The sequence below is a fragment of the Ammodytes marinus genome (assembly GCF_949987685.1).
Source record: "Ammodytes marinus genome assembly, chromosome: 10".
NCBI lineage: Eukaryota > Metazoa > Chordata > Actinopteri > Uranoscopiformes > Ammodytidae > Ammodytes > Ammodytes marinus.
The window spans coordinates 11,905,308-11,923,264 of NC_137214.1; the positions used below are offsets into that span (position 1 = coordinate 11,905,308).

A 17,957-nucleotide genomic window follows, 5' to 3' on the forward strand; every position below is an offset into this window, starting at 1 on the left:
TCAGTGAATACACAGGGCAAGTTGTATTTATAGTAACATAACTTCATTTTTATATAATATAGAGACAAGCTGAAAAAAAGTGGAAACTTTTAGCAGGAGCCTGTTTTTATGGCTTTGACTTTGATCATGTTGTCACTTTAATAGGTTTGACACCATGGGAACTTTGACAGTTTACAGGGTGATAAAAATGCACCTTATTTTATAGCTCATCCTACAAATACAATCACATACAAAATCCTAATCTGCAAAGTAACTGAAAGAGAAATGTGAATTAAAAAAGTTTGCACAAAACGGAGATGTGACCTCAAATATTGTTTTCAGTACTTGAGTGAATGTACTTAGTTACTCTCGGCCACTTAAAGTCAGAACTGCAATACTACACTAAAAGTCAATATATGTATTAGTTATCTCAAGATCTTTCACTTTTACTTTTGATTCCTTTGAACCCAATTTGAACTCATCAATACAGTACATCTCTATCCAAATAGCAGAACCGCCAATCACTTGATCGAGCTGTGTTTGACCGATCGTGTAATGGATCACATGCTGAAAATCATCTTCATCCAAAATACCAAGACTGAAGGAAGAAGAAAAGATGGAATAGCAATATGAGCAAAGGAAGAAATTGGAAGGAGAAAGACGATACAAGCCCGTAATCTTATAATGTCCTTCTTGGGCTACATTTAGTTCTGTATCATATATGGTTACTGGACCGAGGGCTACACAAAATACAAGGGGTAAAAACGGCAATAACGGCAAAGTAGGAACAGGAGGAGAAATGGATGTAAATAGAAAATATGGGAGAGAGAGAGAGAGATAAAGAGAGGGAGGAAAGCAATGAAACAATAAAAATGCAAATGGTAGGCATAAAAAAGGAGCACAAGGGGAGAGAATTGATGGCTGAGAAGGGGGAAAGAGGAGGATTGTTAGCTGGAGGTGGGATATAAAACTCAGAAGTCCCAAACAATCTTTATAGGGTTATTTACTATAAAACTTAAAGTTATTTTTTCTTATCAGGGACGGGGATCAATAAAGTTTTGCATTAGGGCAGAATCCGGTGGAATGGAGAAAAAAAGGGAGGATGAAAGAATGAAAGGAACGGGAGAGGAGAGGAGAGGAGAGGAGAGGAGAGGAGAGGAGAGGAGAGGAGAGGAGAGGAGAGGAGAGGAGAGGAGAGGAGAGGAGAGAGGGAACACAAGCAAGTCACTTGGGTGAGAAAATAGGATTGTTTTCTGAGGCGCCACCACTGTTGTGGCTGTTGAGCATGAAGGAGATTACTTTGCGCGGGGGAATTTGCATAAACATGCTTCTCCATTACCGCCCTCATTGTTCGTGATTAATGAGATTAGGGTTTGCCTTTGCGCGCAGACTCAAAGATGTAATACCAGCTAATTGCTTGTCTCTTCCCAAATTAGAAGTTGCGTCGTTTGATGTTTGTGTTTGAACGTGGATTCGCTCAAAGTGATGAAGCTCTTCTCTTCTTTGCCTAGAGAGGAGAGAGAGAGAGAGACAGCGCCAGAGACAGAGAGAGAGAGAGAGAGAGAGCAGACCTTTAAGCGTGCTGTGGAGTGGATGATGAAGATATAGATACGATTCAATGGGAGCTAAAGTGGAAGAGAGAAGAAATAAGAGGTGCTGGAAGAGGGATGGAGTTTCTCAACGCACTACAGCAATAAGGCACTTTAAAATGAATGTTCCCCATGCCCTGTAAAGTATTGTTCCAACTCAATAGTGATGTACACATTTATGATACCAGACATTGCCTACACTGGCTACACCTCCCTAAGTTCCATAATGAGATCTGTAAATTCACAGTTATATACAAGGGGGTTCAGCTATGGAACAGATATATTGAAAATTTCAGCTGACTGACCAAATTAATTTTGTGTTGTTGATTTTTTTTTACTTTATTCAAAACGACAAATTAAGGTGAGATTTCCTTAACAAGCATGTAGGGTTTCCTTCTGTTTCTTTTTCAATTTTCCTTTCCATGTATATGTATATATCTTATGATAATGTGTTTTTTGTTTTATTTTTATTGGGCAAATAAATAATTCATTAATCAAATTAAAGAATACTGCCACACAAAAAAGAGAGAAAAAGCTGTAAGGGAAAAAAGGCAGTTATTATGAACTACAGTACTTTGGTGGGAAAATTGCAAAGATGAAAGGAGAAAAATGATGGTTGTGCGTGAGAGTCCCTGAGCTGAAATGAAAAGATTAAGGTTCACAAAGAAGCAAACAATGAGAAGAAATGGAGGAAAACGTACTGAGAGTGGTTTGAATTGTGAAGGTGACGGTTACATTAAAAAAAGAGAAAAAAGGAAGGTGAGAAGAAAGAGAGAGAGAGAGAGAGAGAGCGAGAGAGAGGGGAGTGAAGATGAACAAGACAGAAAGCGAGGAGATTGCTTTGGACGCTGCAGATCTGTCAGAATTGAATCACAGGCGGGGCCAGCTGTAAGCTCTGATACCGCTTTGCCTCTAAATATAACAGGCGCTGAGATGGACTGATACGGCCACAACAACAGACGCAGAGAGAGAGAGAGAGATGGGGAGAATAATAGGAGGCATCACAACACAATGGAGAGAAAGATAGGATAAACTAAATGCAGAATCTGAGCTCATACAAAGAGGATAAGCACTGAGCAGAGGTTCATTTACATGTGAGGGGATTTGAATTTTTTTTGCATGTAGGAATGTGTTAATAATAATTTGACACGCGTGCACACACACACACACATACATACATATATACACACACACACACACACACACACACACACGCACACACACACACAGAGCAGCAGGGATAGCATGACAACTACAACAAAACAAAGCACAAACAACCTTCCAGCATCGAAACCCATCTGCCGAGACACAGCAGCGGGACAAGCCCACTTTAAGAGCTCACATCTGGGTGCATGAGCAGCGAGTGTTGCCCCGCAGGTCTGGAACTCGACTCCAGCAGTCCAGACCGCCACCCCACTAGAGCCCCGGGACGCCTGAGGTGTCAGTGGCTGTGATAGAGTGCCAACTGCCAACGTCCCCCTGTGGGTGAAATTAAAGCCTTCAACACACACACCATCCCTCCTCCTCGTCTTTCTAATCTGCTGCTCCTTTTACTAGCAACCCACCCCCTTAAAGACACCCTGCTGATGACAACTGTCACACACACACAGACACACTCAGACACACACAGACTCCTTAAGAAGGCGATATCTTCTGCAGTGCTTGTACATTCTCACATGCCACATATGCAGTGCACACACACACACACACAATCAGACACACACACAGATCCAGCAGTGTCTTTAAACAGCATACTCTTGCAGGAAGCTTGAGCACAGATGTCAATTGCCAGCCCTGTGACAAGCCATGCATGAATACCACTGCTTCTTTTTTATCTACTAGGCCTCCTGTTCTTCTCCTCCGTCTCTCTGTCTCATTCCGATGTTGGCCTACATGTGAAGAGTCAGAGATACTTGCAGCCTGGTTGGCATCATTAACGCCATACCACGGTAAAATGTGTCAACACAGAGGTCATTAACTCATGTAAACAAGACATTACGCGCATGCTCCTTCACTGTGGTGGATGCACCATACGTGTTGGGTAGAGTGTGTGTTAATAATGAAGGCGAGTCTCCCCGGAGAGTGTAATGTGAGTCTCAGGTGGGTCCTGCTGCTCAGCTTCTTAAGGCTGATTCGGGGCTGGTTGCATAAAAGCAATTACACTGCAGTTTTTTTTGTATTTAAGCTTAATTAGTTGGTGCATTGCAGGACTATAACAGACCCCCACTTCATCTAAAAGTTGAGTCGTGATTATGTGATTATAGTTGTTGATGCATGCAAACTAAACCTGTTCTGTACATGTAGACAGTTTGTCAGAGGCCTAATATAAAGTATATCAATAAGCAAACATTCAAAGTTCAGTATTCTCTATTGAGCAATTTTCTTTGTTCATGTAGTTTGGACAGTTGTGTGGTAGATACAAAATACAAAACTACAAATTATATTATAATGTATTAAAAGTATACATTTTAATAAATATAAGATAAGATGTATAGTGTTTAGACATGCATACCGTATATATCTACATGTTTCATTATTGAAAGATACATTGACTGTATATACAGAAACCTGATTTTTTGACATCTACATACTAGTAAAATGTTTGTGATTCACACTTTTTGTGCAGCTTTGTTTTCCTTGTTTTGTTATTGTCTCCTACAGCTGGTTCTGTGTTCTGCTGAGCATGTGTTCTGCCGATTACATTCTCAGTGGAGCTCCACAAAACTGCTGAGTACTGCATGCGATTATTTTGCTCTGTTTTTAATGGAAAAGAAAGAATGAAAGAAAAACCTGCTGATGCTTCTTTTTCCTTGTTCACTTAAGTTTTTTGTGTTGTGCCTTGTTTGTATTGCATATGGGAGGAGACACTTAGATGTTTTAAAGCGATGGTTCGTTATTCTTTAAGTGGGGTTGTATGGGGGTACTAAGGCATAGTTAGTGTGTTACCATATGGAGATGGCGATCAGTGCAGTCACTATAAGTACGTTATATATATATTATATGTGGAGAAAAAAAACGGTTTTCTTCTGGCCCTGTCTGCAACAGTAGGCTACCAGGCTGACTTCTGCTACAGCTATCTTCATAAAGGTAACACACTAACTAAGCCTGAGTACCTAATACATCTCCACTTCAAAAAAATACTGAATTATCCCTTTAAGCTACTGGAGCACATCAGCATCAACCATTCTCTTTCTGACAGCACAAGCCAGATGCAGTGACTTGAGTTATTTTACACACACATACACAGAGTACTGCCAACAAAGCCATCCATGAATTGCTGCCACCTAGTGTTCATTAATGTGAGATGTTTTAGTTGAATATAATGTGAAAAGATAAGGACTTTCATTAATTCATTATCTACAAGTCAAGTTTGATCAGACAGCTTTATGGTCCCTGTCCTTTGACAACCACAAATCTCCAAAATATAAAAAAAAGACCTGCAATTCATTTTTTAAGATGGTCAAATAGGTTTTTAATTGTATATTTGGCTTAGAAAAGTAGGATACGTATTTGTCTTCTAACAGCAATTAATCTGAAACCCTAAACTGTGCTAACCTCATACATCAGTTCACACACAGACACCGTCATGACAGTTCATATTCTATAAACATTTATTCTCTGTACGGTTGTAAGGAATCAATGGGAAATCAATATTTTCAGTCACCCATAGAAAAATACCTTTGCTGCACCTTGTTCACTCCACACATCCATACATAGACTAAGTAGCAAAAGAACATCTCATGTGTTTTGTGAACATTGTATGAAAACAAATGTGAGCGTGCAAACATGACATCAGTTGGGTATGAAAAAAAAACGTGTCACTCATACAAAAAGACGTACAGTATGTTGTACATTGGCATATATATATTTTTTTTTAATAATATTCTCTACAAAAAAATATCAGTGATTATCTTTTTTTTTTTAATTTATTCTTTTAGATATCAATAATGACTGTGCAAAATTTCAGAACATAAACAACACCTGGCTTCTGTGATCTAAGTAACGCCCGTAGACCTAGGAGGAGAAAGAAACGCATACGTCTTTGGAGTGAGTCCTCTTTTGTCATATTTGGCTTCATGTGTAAAAAAAAAAAAAGCAAGTATGATGACTTTCGGGTAAACTATCTTTAGAAAAACTAAAATATTTCATACAGTGAATGTCCTTTCGAGTCAGCTGTTCATGTTGCGTGAGTCCGGAGAGGCAGATGAAGCCATATGCCAGGTGATCTCTCAGTGTTTAACAGTGTAAAAATGTGCAGCAGAGGCAGGCATCCTGGTTGGACAAGGTATATAAATGCAGGTGTCACGGGGCAGCTTTTTGACGATATGATTGATCTTTTGGCGTCATATAGTTTGTAGAGAAGGAACACTTTTTTTTTTTTTTTTTTATCAGTTTGATTGGCAGCCACTTTGGCTTGTCACCTGGCAAAACACTCACCACGTCCTTATCCATTGGAGGGGGTCAAATGCAGTGAGCGGGACTCCAAAGTTCTTCCAACGAGGATGGAGCTAATCTTCGCCTGCTTTAACATGGAGATTCAGTATCCTTGCATGGTGTTTATTTTGACATCATCAGTTAAATGGTTTGGAGGCCACATGTTCATAGGCTGGTTATGACAACGCGCCAGGTGACTTTATCCTGACTGGTTGACCTGAGCCTGAAGGTATCTCAGCAGTGTGACGGTGCCCTCCCTCGCTGTCTGTAGAAGTGGAGGTTAGGTCGCTCCCTCAGAGGGTTGCAGCTATAGTTGGCTGTGCACTGAACGGTTGGGACACACAGGGCACACAGGACGAAGTGAAAAATAGATCGTCACACAAGTGTTGGTAGGAAAATATTTAATCTTTTCAAAATATCATTAAGGCCTTTGCACACCGGGCGCGACGCGAATAAACGCAACGTAAAAGCGAATGTTTTGAAATGTGAATTTTGTCGCGTCCCACTTTAGAAGCGACGTCCCAGAAAAATCGAACTCAGTTCGAAAAAATAAAAAACGCAAATTCGCGATGCGAAATGACGGCGCTGGTGTGGAAGCTTGTATTGACTCTGTATACGTTCGTTAATTAACGGATTAATCGCACGAATAAAACGCGCCCGGTGTGCAAAGGCCTTTAGACTAGTCATATTTATCTGTGACTGTTACAAACAAAACAAAACACACGACAAAATGAAAAATAGTCAACCGTACTTTGTGTGCACTGAATTGCATAAACCTACAACTTACCAGTCAAATCTTGGCCTTTTGCAATGGAGGTTTTCACTGAGAAGTCGTTGTAATCCCACAGAGACACTGACAAAAATAATTTGAGTTAAACACTCATGATTTGGCGCAGGAACACTAAAACATGAAGGAAACAGGGGGGTCTCATATTACAAAGAATTACTTTGACATACCTTTGCCACCATTATGGTTGCTGTAATAGTCCGTGGTGGTCTGGTCTGACTAAAGTCCTATACAGGGTGTGGACACTGTTTGAACTGAGACCATTAGAGCCCAGCGTTTGGACACTGATGTCGACTGGAAACCTCAAATCCACATTCTCCAGAATACACTGAAGAAAAACAAATAAATGATGATATGCTGTTATTAAGTTTCAGAAGACGTCATGATGCACAGCTGTTAGGCATCAGGGGGAGAGACTCGTACCTTGGTGCACGCTGAGCTCATGACAGATTTGTGGAAGTCCCCGTTGACAAACACCTGAGAAGTGACAAGAAACTAAAGTATGAGAAGCTTAGAGATGAAGTAACATTCCAAAATCAAAGCCACCGTGTCTGTGTGCTTACCCTGTAGCCGTACACAAACGTGCCGTTGCTGCAGCCCAGTTCGTCCAGCGGCGGCCTCTCCCAGCCAATCATGAGGCTGCTCTGACCCACTGTTTTGATGACCTCAACAGAGCGAACCTCTGCTGGAGCTCCTGGAGTTGATAGGACAAAAATGATCAAGCACAGCTCCTCATCTCCTTATCGTGCTTGTACAAAGCAGTGCTTGTTAGGCTGTAAAAACCCACATTTTCCCACAATAAATACACATAACAGGACTGCCGCATACTAGACTTACTAATGAATCCAACCAATTAAGTAAGGGGTTTTACAGTTATTTACAGTGCTTGAGCGTGTTACCCCATGTGGACAACATAAAAGTGACTGAATTTGTGCATGAATGTTATACATTATTTCTAACAATACAAGAGAGATAAACAGAGCAATGGCCCATCTCTCAGCTGGGTCTAATCAAATTGTGGCAGTATACACCAAAAAAGTAATATTCTACAATTGTTAATTGCATTATTATGCAACGTCTCGGCAAATGCTGTTATATTGTCAAATCAACAAGAGCTTTTTATAAACTTTTTTTAATAAAAAAAAAAAAGTAAAAAATTATTCTCCGTAAGCAATGGTGTGCATCACCTGGTTTGGATCTCGCTGTCTTGGTGTTTTCTGGAGCAGAATTGGACTTTGTAGCGGATTTGATGGATCTTTCAGGAGAGCAACGAGCAGACTGAGTGCAGGATGCAGTAAACAAAGGCCCGTCATATGCAGGGACGGCACCAAAGGCTTTCAAAGGATTAGCCGTGGGGGCAGTTGATATTCTAGGGGCAGTCTGTGTGTCTGAGGCAGTGGTTTTAAGATTGGTGTCAATCCCAATTAAGACATCAGAGTTCAAAGAAGTGGTCCTCAAGGTTACGGGAGAGGAAGCTGCGTATTTCGCGTCAGATATGTCCTTCATCTGTTTGGGTGATATTGTTCTATTAGCGCCAACGCTTGAGGTGGATTTTGCCTCGCTAGGAGAGCCTGGAGGAGCAGTCGTTTTCGATATGTCAGCTTTTAAGGGATGGCGTGTAAACATGTTGGGACTGAATTGAACATTGGCAGATCTGGAGGCCACTGCATTAAAAAGTGTGTTTGACTTATTAGTGGCAACAGGCGGGGCTTTCACTGCTGCAGTTTGCTTAGCTTGGCACAGAGGAGTGGTGAGTGGGACAGAGTTGGTACGTGGTGCATTGAAGCTGAGGCTTTGCTTCCTCGTCTGGGAGGCTGGTACCACGTCTGCAGCAGCTGAAAACGAGACACATTTCTTGGGTTGCTCTCCTCTTCCTCTGATCGTTGGAGCCTTGAAATGAACAGGAATATATTTATTAGAAATAATCTAACATAAAAGTTGTCTTGATGTATTTTTGGACATAAGGGTAAAGCTTCAGTGTACCTGATAGCTGCTCATGAGAGTCTTCTGCAGCTGTTCATGCAGGTTGAGGATCTTCTCGGGGCTGCTCAGCCTCCTGCTCACACCCACATATGCACTGGAGGAGTGAGGAGTAGGACTCAGGGAGGAAACTGTCTGGCCGGTCGGACCTGGGGAGGACTTCCCTTTCAAATCTTGGAGATGATTTCCACAATTTTCTGGTCCAATGGCAGAGGGAGAGAGCTGTGGTGGGATTGAGATTGAGAAAAGACAGTACTTAGCTTTAATTTACAACTCAAAGTACAGACGATCAAATGTGTAATTGTTCAGCATTTTTAACATTTATAGATAAAAATGTTCAATTAACTGTGATAACTTGTTGATATGACCGTAAACAATTGACAACGTGGCTGAGACAACAGGCAGCTTCTACTTAAAGGACAGGCATCCATTGAATCAATTCCAGCACGATAGCACAGAAAATTAAATATACGTTAAAAGCCAGGAAGAATTTTTTGAGAATTTGTTTACAAAAGTATTGCAGTGATTGTTTATTGCTGTTAAAATACTTCATCTACAACCTTTACGCCTACGTAAATTGAAAAAAATAAAGTTTTTAAAATGAACATATCTAAAAATAAATAAGACCTTTGTATTATCTCACCTGTTCTTTACTGGTGATGCAGTCCTCGTTTACTGTTGGAGCAGGGGATGGTGTGGCTTGGTGACAGGTACGGGTTGGCACAGGTGAGCTGGGGTTTTTCATGGGTGTTTCTGCCGTTACAGGTATGACATCCCTACTGTGGTCTTGATGCTGTAATGTGGATTCAATAGTGACTAAAGTTGTGATTCTTTCACTTTTTAGGTCTTTACCCTTTACTGCACTGTCTGGTGTGAATCCATTTGGCTGGTTTATGTGCGGTGCTATAGCAGAGCAGGTCTGATCAGGTGTGAATCCACCAGTGTAGTCTGGACATTTTGAAATGAATCCCTGCGTTAACCCTGGATTGTAACCCCGGGTCTTTAGGCCGCTCCCCGGTGTAAACGCTGCAGTGTAGTCTTGCAGAGCCGTGTCGCTAAGCAACTGCTCCACCTGATGTGTGAGTGTGGAGTCCACGCAGCCTCGACTTTGCATGGCCTTCATCATTTGAACCAACAGGCTGTTCCTCTCTAGACACTTCACCACCAGGCAAGACAGCTTGGCCTGTTATTGGACAGAACACCTGTCAGTCAAATACGATGGCTATTGACATATAACAGAGTAAATAAGTCGTCAGTACTGTAAAGGAAAAAATAATAATGAAGGAATGAAAGGCATGTCTATTTCCTTACCTTTAAAGGAGCTAAATCCAGATCCTTCTGGCTTCTCTTTTTCAGCAGTGCATCATACTACAGTACAGAAAAAATTGAATATAATTATCAGCGCATAACATGACTATCTGGGACCACAAGCCAGTCAAAATGTTGCCCACCTTAGCTCGGATGTCGTTGTAGCGTGTCCTGAGTGAGACGAGAACAGTGCTCAGATCCTCCTTGTTGTTCTGCCCACGTTTTAGAGCAATGTACTCTGAGTTTAGTTCCTCTAGAGCCACTGTCTGTGAGGCGTTATACACAAATCACACACACACACACACACACACCCACCCACACAAATAAAACAGATCTTTGATAAGAACTGCTTAATAATGTTGCTGCTTCTCATCTTCAATGTATTCTAATTCATCTGTTAATGCTCAATGCATCAAAAGTTCAAATTCAATGAGGTCACAGACGTGAAGTAAAGAATACAAGTTTTACAATCTGGTCTGTCTGTACTACAGTAGATGTGATGTATGTTTGAACTTCAGAACATGCATCACACTGCTATAGATCTACTATATGCTGATTCAAAATCAAGACTTTTGACCAAAATGACCATTTTATGTAACACTAATGCAATGCCCTGTGCTGCTGCATGGAGTTTGATGCACATCTATTTGTGCTTTTACTACAGCGGCTCACTCTCGTCCTTTTTGTCCGCTCCAGGCAACAGTACAATAACAGCACAGATACAGGAGATATTTTCTACAGAACTGCTGATCCAAACAACTTCCCACTTTGCACTGTACTCCCTTGGGTCTGGGTTAGATAATCAAATCAAAAAATATATATATACTGTATAGCCATTCTTACCTTGGCTTTGAGCTGCGCTGTAAGGATGTTGTAATGCTCCTCTGTGTGTGCCTTCAATGATAGAGCTTCTTTCTTCTCCCTGACCAGGCCTGTCACTTTGCTCTGCAGCTCCTTCACCTGCAGCACAAAAAACAAGAGGAAGTCCAAAATATGGAGCATATTAAGGGCTTCACTTCTATGTTTTTGAATCATACTTTTAAAATGTTATATGTAATAAGCAGATCAAAGATCACTGGTGGATCAGACAAGACACGATGATTGCCTAATTGATCATTGAAGTTTTATAGTATTTCTCTGGTTGAATACCTGGGTTACGAGGCTGTCATTTTCCTTACTGGTTTCTTCCATCTGATTGGCTACATCCATCAGTCTCATCCCCTTGTCAGCCTCTCTCTCTGCCTCCACCCTCCTGGCTTCTGAGTCACACAGTTCACCGTGCAGCCTCATGGTCTGAACATATACAACAGACAAACATGAGCACATTCATTCAGTGAAAGCTTCAAATCTGTATCATATTGCTCTTTCAGGTAAGATAAACCAAAATATATGCAGTGAAAATAAGAATTAGAAAACCCAACATTTATTGTATTGTTATACGTATACATACAACTGCAATCTTTCAGTAGCTTATACAACTTGATGCTTATCAACTGAATGACTTTAGCAGCAGAATTAAGGGATAATTTTGTCCAACTCCTATTGTTAATTAACAGAATGCCTAAAGACAATATCAACCCCTATTGCAAATAGTTATGTAAACTTACATCAACATGGCTCTTCTCCAGTTCATCTCGAGACCTCTTCAGTTCCGCTCCCAAGGCTTCGATCTCCTTCATCAGATCTCTTTGCTCCTGTTTTCCATTTTTTTTAAAACACGTTGAATAAGTTAACAGTAATTCAACATTATGAGCCATAATGCATCAATAATATTAAAGTTAACTTTACACTACACTAGCATAACCCACAATGCATTACTCCCAGCTTTCTTATTACCTCTACAAAATGTCCACTGTGGTCGTCGGTCTGACATGTTTGTGATGCGTATTCTCTTATGTCGGCCTTCTTTGTCTTCAGCAGGTGTTGCTTGTGATTCTTCTCCTCCGTTTGTGTTTGGCCGTATAGAGCAGCTTGAAGGCTGTCTCTCTCCTCTCCCAGGCCCTGCAGTAACAGCTGGATCTGCCTTTCTTCCCGCTTTAAACAACCGATCGAATGTTCAGTTCTTTCTTTTTCTTCCTTCAAACTCCTCGCGGATGTCGTTAACTCGTCTCGGCCTTCTTGTAAAGTCTGAGAGGATTGTTCAGCGTCTCTGTGTTCCTTCAGACACCTCAGGGAATCCTTTAATTCATCCCTCTCCCGTTTCAAACACAACACCGCTTGGCTTAACTGGTCACTCTCCGCGCGCAACCTTTGCAGCGACTGCACGGTTTGATCCCTCTCTTCCGTCCCACTCGACAGAGATTGTAACAGTTCATTATTTGCTCTTTGGAGGCCAGATGAAGACTGAGATAGCCGCTCTTTGTCCTCCTTCAGGGCACTCATAGACCTTGTAAATTGCTCTTTCTCGTCCCGCAGCACACACACCGTGCGGCTGAGCTGCTCTCTCTCTTGTTTAAGAGCAGCCAGAGATTGGGAGATTTTGTCCTTCTCCTCCTTCAGTCCCCAAACGGCCCGGGTTAACTGCTGCTTCGCTTCCGTCTGCGTTTGGACAGACAGAGCAACTTCTTTCTGCTGCTCTCTGAGAGAAGTTACATCGCCTGACAGCTCCTCTTGTTTGCTTTTGAGACTCTGGACCAACTTGGTCAGCTGACTGCTTTGTAGGCTGTTCTGCAACCGATCGTCTGGATTATCATGTTGTGAACCAGGTGCTGAAGCTGTGGTCAAATCGTCTGCTAGTTGATAGGACGTCGACTGCGGCTCTTCCCCTTTTAGCACGCTTTCAACCAAACTGTCCACACATTCTTCTAGGTTGTTCTGATGAAAAAGTCCTGATAAAACCACACATTCACCTTGCATTCCAGATACACACAGTTCCTTGTCAGCCTGTGATTCCTCCGTGCCCTGTCCGCTCTCTGCTAACCTCTGCTTCAGTTCCATAATGGTGTTGAGATCGTCCTCAGTCTTCTTGTTGAGTTCTGTAATCAAACAGCCTTGTTCCTGGTTGTCCTGCTCCAGCCTGACCCTCTCCACACCCAGCTTGGTTATCTGTTCCCTCAGCTGGGTTTCCTCCCTCTTCATTTCCTCTTCTCTGAGCTCAACATGAGCCACAAGCTCCTGGATCCTGTATGCCAAGGCCCGGTTCTCCTCATTCAAGGCCTGGACCAGAGTGTCCTCGGCAATGGGGAGAATGGTGCTGTTCTCAACTTCAACACTGGATGGAAGTGTGCTGATCTTAGTCTAAAAAAAAGAGGTAGACATTGATCAGTGATATTATGGAACATTTTGTAATTGAAATTTGTTTCTAATTTAAAGCTATGTAGTGCGTAATTTGAGGAATTCTGAGGAATTACAACAGCACAGTCGGCGCATCTACAAGAGAAAAAAAGCCTTCGGAGACCGCGCATAGATTTTATACCTTCTGCTCTACGACCAGGTTTATTCTTAGAAGTAGAATCAACAACTGGAACAGAGTTTGTGTAGATGAAAGTCATAATCAACTTTCTGTCAACTCGTTTGGTGATGGCTGGAATGTAAGCGATATTCATTTATATGAAAAAGTTAAGCACAATAGCTTTAAGCAGTGAAAGACATTTGTGGACGTAACACCTCCTATGCCAACCTTTTCTCTTGTGGACCCCTGATCCACCTCTGCATCCTTCCTGAGTTGTGATTTCAGTCGAGTATTCTCTTGAGCCGTGAGCAGCAGCTGCTCCTGCGTGTGCTGCAGGGCGACCTCCAGGCGGTCACGTTGCTCTTGAAGTGCCTCAAGTTCCTCCCCAAAGCCCAGACTCATGTAGGCTTCCCTCAGGGCATCTGATTCCTCACTGGGGCTCACTTCCTCCAGGTTTAGGTTCCCTCTGGAGCTCCAGGCCCCAACATTAAACTCATTCAGTGGCCCTGAAAGTGACCGCAGGCTGGGGTTGGCTTTTGATTGATGGTGGTGAAAGAGGTTCATATGGGCTTTTGTAGGTGGGGTTTCTGGTTTGGCAGATGCTGGCTGATCCTCTTGGTCCTTCTGTGTGCTCTCTCCTGACGCCCGGTGGTGAACAGGTGGAACAGCAAGTGAGTCAAGATGGCCTGTTGCCTCATCACAGGTTGGATGCTCCTACACAGGGATCAAAGTTATTGGACAAAAGTTGTGATTCAAGAATTTAAACATGAAAATGACAATATATTTAAAGTATCAAAACATTATCCCTGTGTATGTCTCAGTCAGTTGAAAATAATAAAATAATGGTTTTAAGTCAATTTGCATAAGCATTTACAATACGGGAGGTGGGTATGCAACACTTTAAATCCAACCAAAAGAGATTACACTCTTTAGGAACATTCATCCTTTTCATGCTGTAATACCTTTTTTATGAAATACCCAAGCGGAACAACAACATTAAGCCAATTATAACACTAGATCAAGTACTTAATGATCCTTTAGTTACTTTACTTTATTTTCCATTATCCTGCTCACTCGTACACAATTGTACAGCTCGTATTTTGAATTTATAGATAATGGCCCATAATTTATTATATTTTCTATTTTATGGTCCTTGTATTGCTTTTCTTAATGTTTATGTTTATTGAATGTTTATTGTGTGCACCACCACAACATGGCAAATGTTTTGTATGCGACAGAACAACTGACTGCTTGAAAAACCATATTTTTTTAATAAAAACATTGGACTTTGGTTAGATACTGTAGCAGTCTTACTTTTAAACCACATGTGGATTGAATGGCACAGAATCTGAAGATAAAAAATGGTAGCAGAAGATCTAAATATTTTTCTCTTGAGGGAAGGAAAATCATTGTGCAACGGACCATCATGTCTGCCCTTGACTCGTCTTTACTCTCACGCTGCTCTTTCCACATTAAAGCAAGTTGGTGCACATGACCTACAACGGACATTAAAACTGCAACGTTTTTAAAACTTGTACTTTTCAACATTTTTGTGTGATTGTTTCTGATGCTGCCTATGTGTGCATGTGTCTTGACTGGTTGTGTTTTAGTAAAGCCTTTAATCTTAGTGAGACTACCTAAAAATAAATTAATTGTAAAAGATCATGTTTTACGCACCATTAACAGGCTTCCCACTGAGGAATATCCCGTGGCAGTGGTACATGGGAGTGGGATGGAGGGCACAGGTGACTGACTGTGAGCTTGGTTGGCTGCATCCCTAACGATCTGCTGAAGTCTCTGGTTCTCCTCTCTCAGCTCCTCGACGTCCTCCATCAGGGAGCCTTCAGACACCTTCAGCTGGAGCACCTCCGCCTTCATCTCCTCCACCCTGCAGCCCAGGAAGTGTGCCTTCTCCTGGGCCTCCTGGAGCTGCTCCACCAGCCCCCTCCGCTCTGTCATCCCGTCCTCCTCTCTCTCTAGCAGCGCCTTCAGATCCTCCTGCAGGCTCAGAATGAAGCCTTGTAGCCTGGTTTCGTTCGAGTTCTGATGTTCTTGTACGTCTTTCTCCATCCCCGTTCCTACACTCGGCTGCCATTGCTTCCTCCTCTCCTCCTTCCTCTCCTCTTCCCCTTCTCCCTCTCCTCTGGTGGGGGGCAGCCTCTCTCGTTCTTCCCAGTGCGGTGCGGTCCCGGCGGCGGTGATTCTGAGCGCACTGATCTTGGGCATGCCAGTGGCGGCGCACACGCTCAGGTCCAGCAGCTGCTTCTCTAAGGTGTAGATGCGGTTGTGTAGGCTCTGCTCTCTGTCTCGGGCCAGGCTGAGCTTCTGTTGGAGCTGGCCCTTGAAGTTCTCAAAGTACTGGGACTGGCGACTCATCTCCTCCTCTTTGGCCTTCAGCTGCCTCTGACAGCGCTGCAGTCGCTCCCTCCACACGCACTCCCCCCGCTCCTTCTCCCGGGTCTGGACATGGACGGAAAGATGGAGATGAAATATTCAAGAGCGAGAGACAACCACAGCCGAGACTGGATATCCAGCTACTGAATTATTCTAGTAATTACTGATTACTAATTGCTACCACTAAGCGGTCACCTGAGCAAAACTAACATCTTCATTAGAGTATGGATTAGTTTGTGTGTTAGTTTTAGTATGGTTTCCGTTGTAGTTTTACTGTAGATCTTATGAGCTGTGTTTGAGCATGAGTTTCTCCCCTTGGAATATATAAAGTTGTAACTAAGGCCGACAGTCACTGAGTAATTACTTAGAGGTAAGATGTGTAATGAGGGTGTATTTTGGCGTAATTTAGTGGCGAAAAATCTAAATGTCTAGCCCTAATGTTCGGAGAGTTTACAGAAGCTACGGTGGCCTTCAAGGAGAAGAAGCTATTTACTAATGAGGGCATCATCAACCACTGCCTTTCCAAGTCTTTACACAATATCAATTGATGAGGTGTACATTTTGGTTATTTATTCTATAGTACTTCTTCACCTCCAAGTTGCATTTCTGGTGGACACCCACTATATGTAAGTGCATAAGGCCGTCATTTGTTCATTTTGTGCCACTGTAGAAACATGGCAGTGAAACAGGGTGGTGCGCCCTGCTACTATATAGATGGAAAAAAGGTAGTTTACACTTATTAAAAATACTTTTGAATATTATATTCAATTTCTACCAAGTCAGTATTGAAAAACACCAATTCCCCTTACACACTGCACCTTTAAAGGCAGATATGAATTAAAGGGTATCCCCAAGTTTTAAGCAACATTGAAGGCACGTATTTAGTCCAGGCTAGAAAACCCTAGAGGGCTTAGATAAAACATAAATACTTTATAAATCAAAAAAAAGAAGCAAACTGTGTCGCAACAGAGTCAAACATTGTTTCAGTTGTAAATCATTCATGAAAGCAAGCATGACGGCAAGAGTCTCACATCCACAGTCTTGGTTTTACATTCCTGCCTAGTACTGATGCACTCCAGGGCACTCACCATGGTTCTGACCTCGTCCCTGAGCATGTGGAGTCTCTGGTCCAGCCTGTGAGTGTGTTGCATGCTGGGTAGGTGGGAGGCAGACGCTAGTTGATAGAGTTGCAGCAGCAAGCTCCTCTCTGACCTCTCCAACTCTCCGATCCTAACAACACAACACAGACTACTTCACATTACACCATCTTAGAAAGTCTACACAAAATTGCACATTAACAGAGGGCTGGAAGCTGCAGTGACTTGCTCTGCTAATTGGATGTAAATGATCTACAAAATTCTATCCAGTATAAATCTCCTACAGCGAGTAATTCCAGGGGAGATGTTTGCAGCAGCGTGCTAGCATGCAAGTGTGCGTTGCAGTCAGGAGCGTGTGATATGTGATATCGCCTCGGCCAAAAGTGAGTATATAGTAGCAGGTGTGTGTTTGTGTGTGTGTGTGTGTGTGTGTGTGTGTGTGTTTTTGTGTCACTGGATCCCCTCTCACCCAGTCTCTCACCTGTTCCTCAGGTAGCCATCAGACTGGAGGGTTGAAACTTCATTCTGCTCCAGGGCTTTCACTTTGCTACACAGCACCCGCAGGTCCAAGTCCGGCTCCAGATTGGTTCCCTTCGACTCTGCTGCCGTGGTAACAGAACTGCTACCTGTACCCGTCATGTCCGATGAGGTCACGTGATCCTCCATTGGGTTAGCCTGCCCTGCACCCACTTAGTCAGTTCAGTAGGGAAAAAAGAAAGAAATGTATACATCTTTGTCACATACACTACATGTTTATCATGAGCACACGCACGTTAGGTAAGGATTAACACAGACATATAGAAAATGATACAGTCATCTATTATTCACCATGTTAACAGCTTGGTAGCAAGTTGTCAAGCACTCAGTAGTCTCTCAGATTACCCCGCCTCCTAATCACACTGTGCCCTCCTGCACCTCCTACATTTCACAAATCCTTCGACGCCAAAGACTTGAAGGGTTGGTTCAAAATTCCTAAAAGTCGAGACCATTCTGCCCAT

The 17,957-nt window shown here is 42.5% G+C and overlaps 1 protein-coding gene across 2 annotated transcripts; it reads right to left on the bottom strand.

Moving 5' to 3' along the window:
- Positions 1 to 5,155: 5,155 nt before the first annotated feature.
- Positions 5,156 to 17,561, bottom strand: LOC307256811 (uncharacterized protein). 2 transcript variants are annotated; one of them, XM_080035913.1, is made up of 18 exons: positions 17,441 to 17,561; positions 16,951 to 17,092; positions 15,146 to 15,928; positions 13,724 to 14,182; positions 11,914 to 13,314; positions 11,685 to 11,771; positions 11,227 to 11,370; positions 10,921 to 11,037; positions 10,221 to 10,343; positions 10,081 to 10,137; positions 9,413 to 9,952; positions 8,773 to 8,991; positions 7,977 to 8,679; positions 7,353 to 7,483; positions 7,213 to 7,266; positions 6,960 to 7,117; positions 6,790 to 6,855; positions 5,156 to 6,326 (listed from the first exon to the last, which is right to left on the bottom strand). In XM_080035913.1, exons 2-16 carry the CDS (start codon positions 17,011 to 17,013, stop codon positions 6,971 to 6,973), a joined length of 5,028 nt encoding a protein of 1,675 aa, XP_079892039.1. In that variant the 5' UTR covers positions 17,014 to 17,092; positions 17,441 to 17,561; the 3' UTR covers positions 5,156 to 6,326; positions 6,790 to 6,855; positions 6,960 to 6,970. The 2 variants fall into 2 exon arrangements, with proteins under 2 accessions (XP_079892039.1, XP_079892038.1); XM_080035912.1 differs by having other exon boundaries at positions 13,697 to 14,182.
- Between the last annotated feature and the right edge of the window lie 396 nt (positions 17,562 to 17,957).

Excerpts from the sequence above, each read along its gene's own strand:
- LOC307256811 (XM_080035912.1), bottom strand. The coding sequence starts at position 17,013 with ATGCAACACACTCACAGGCTGGACCAGAGACTCCACATGCTCAGGGAC. Across the intron at positions 9,953-10,080 it reads TGGATTTAGCTCCTTTAAAG|GCCAAGCTGTCTTGCCTGGT; the intron begins GTAAGGAAATAG and ends GTCCAATAACAG. Across the intron at positions 8,992-9,412 it reads GCATCACCAGTAAAGAACAG|CTCTCTCCCTCTGCCATTGG; the intron begins GTGAGATAATAC and ends ATCCCACCACAG.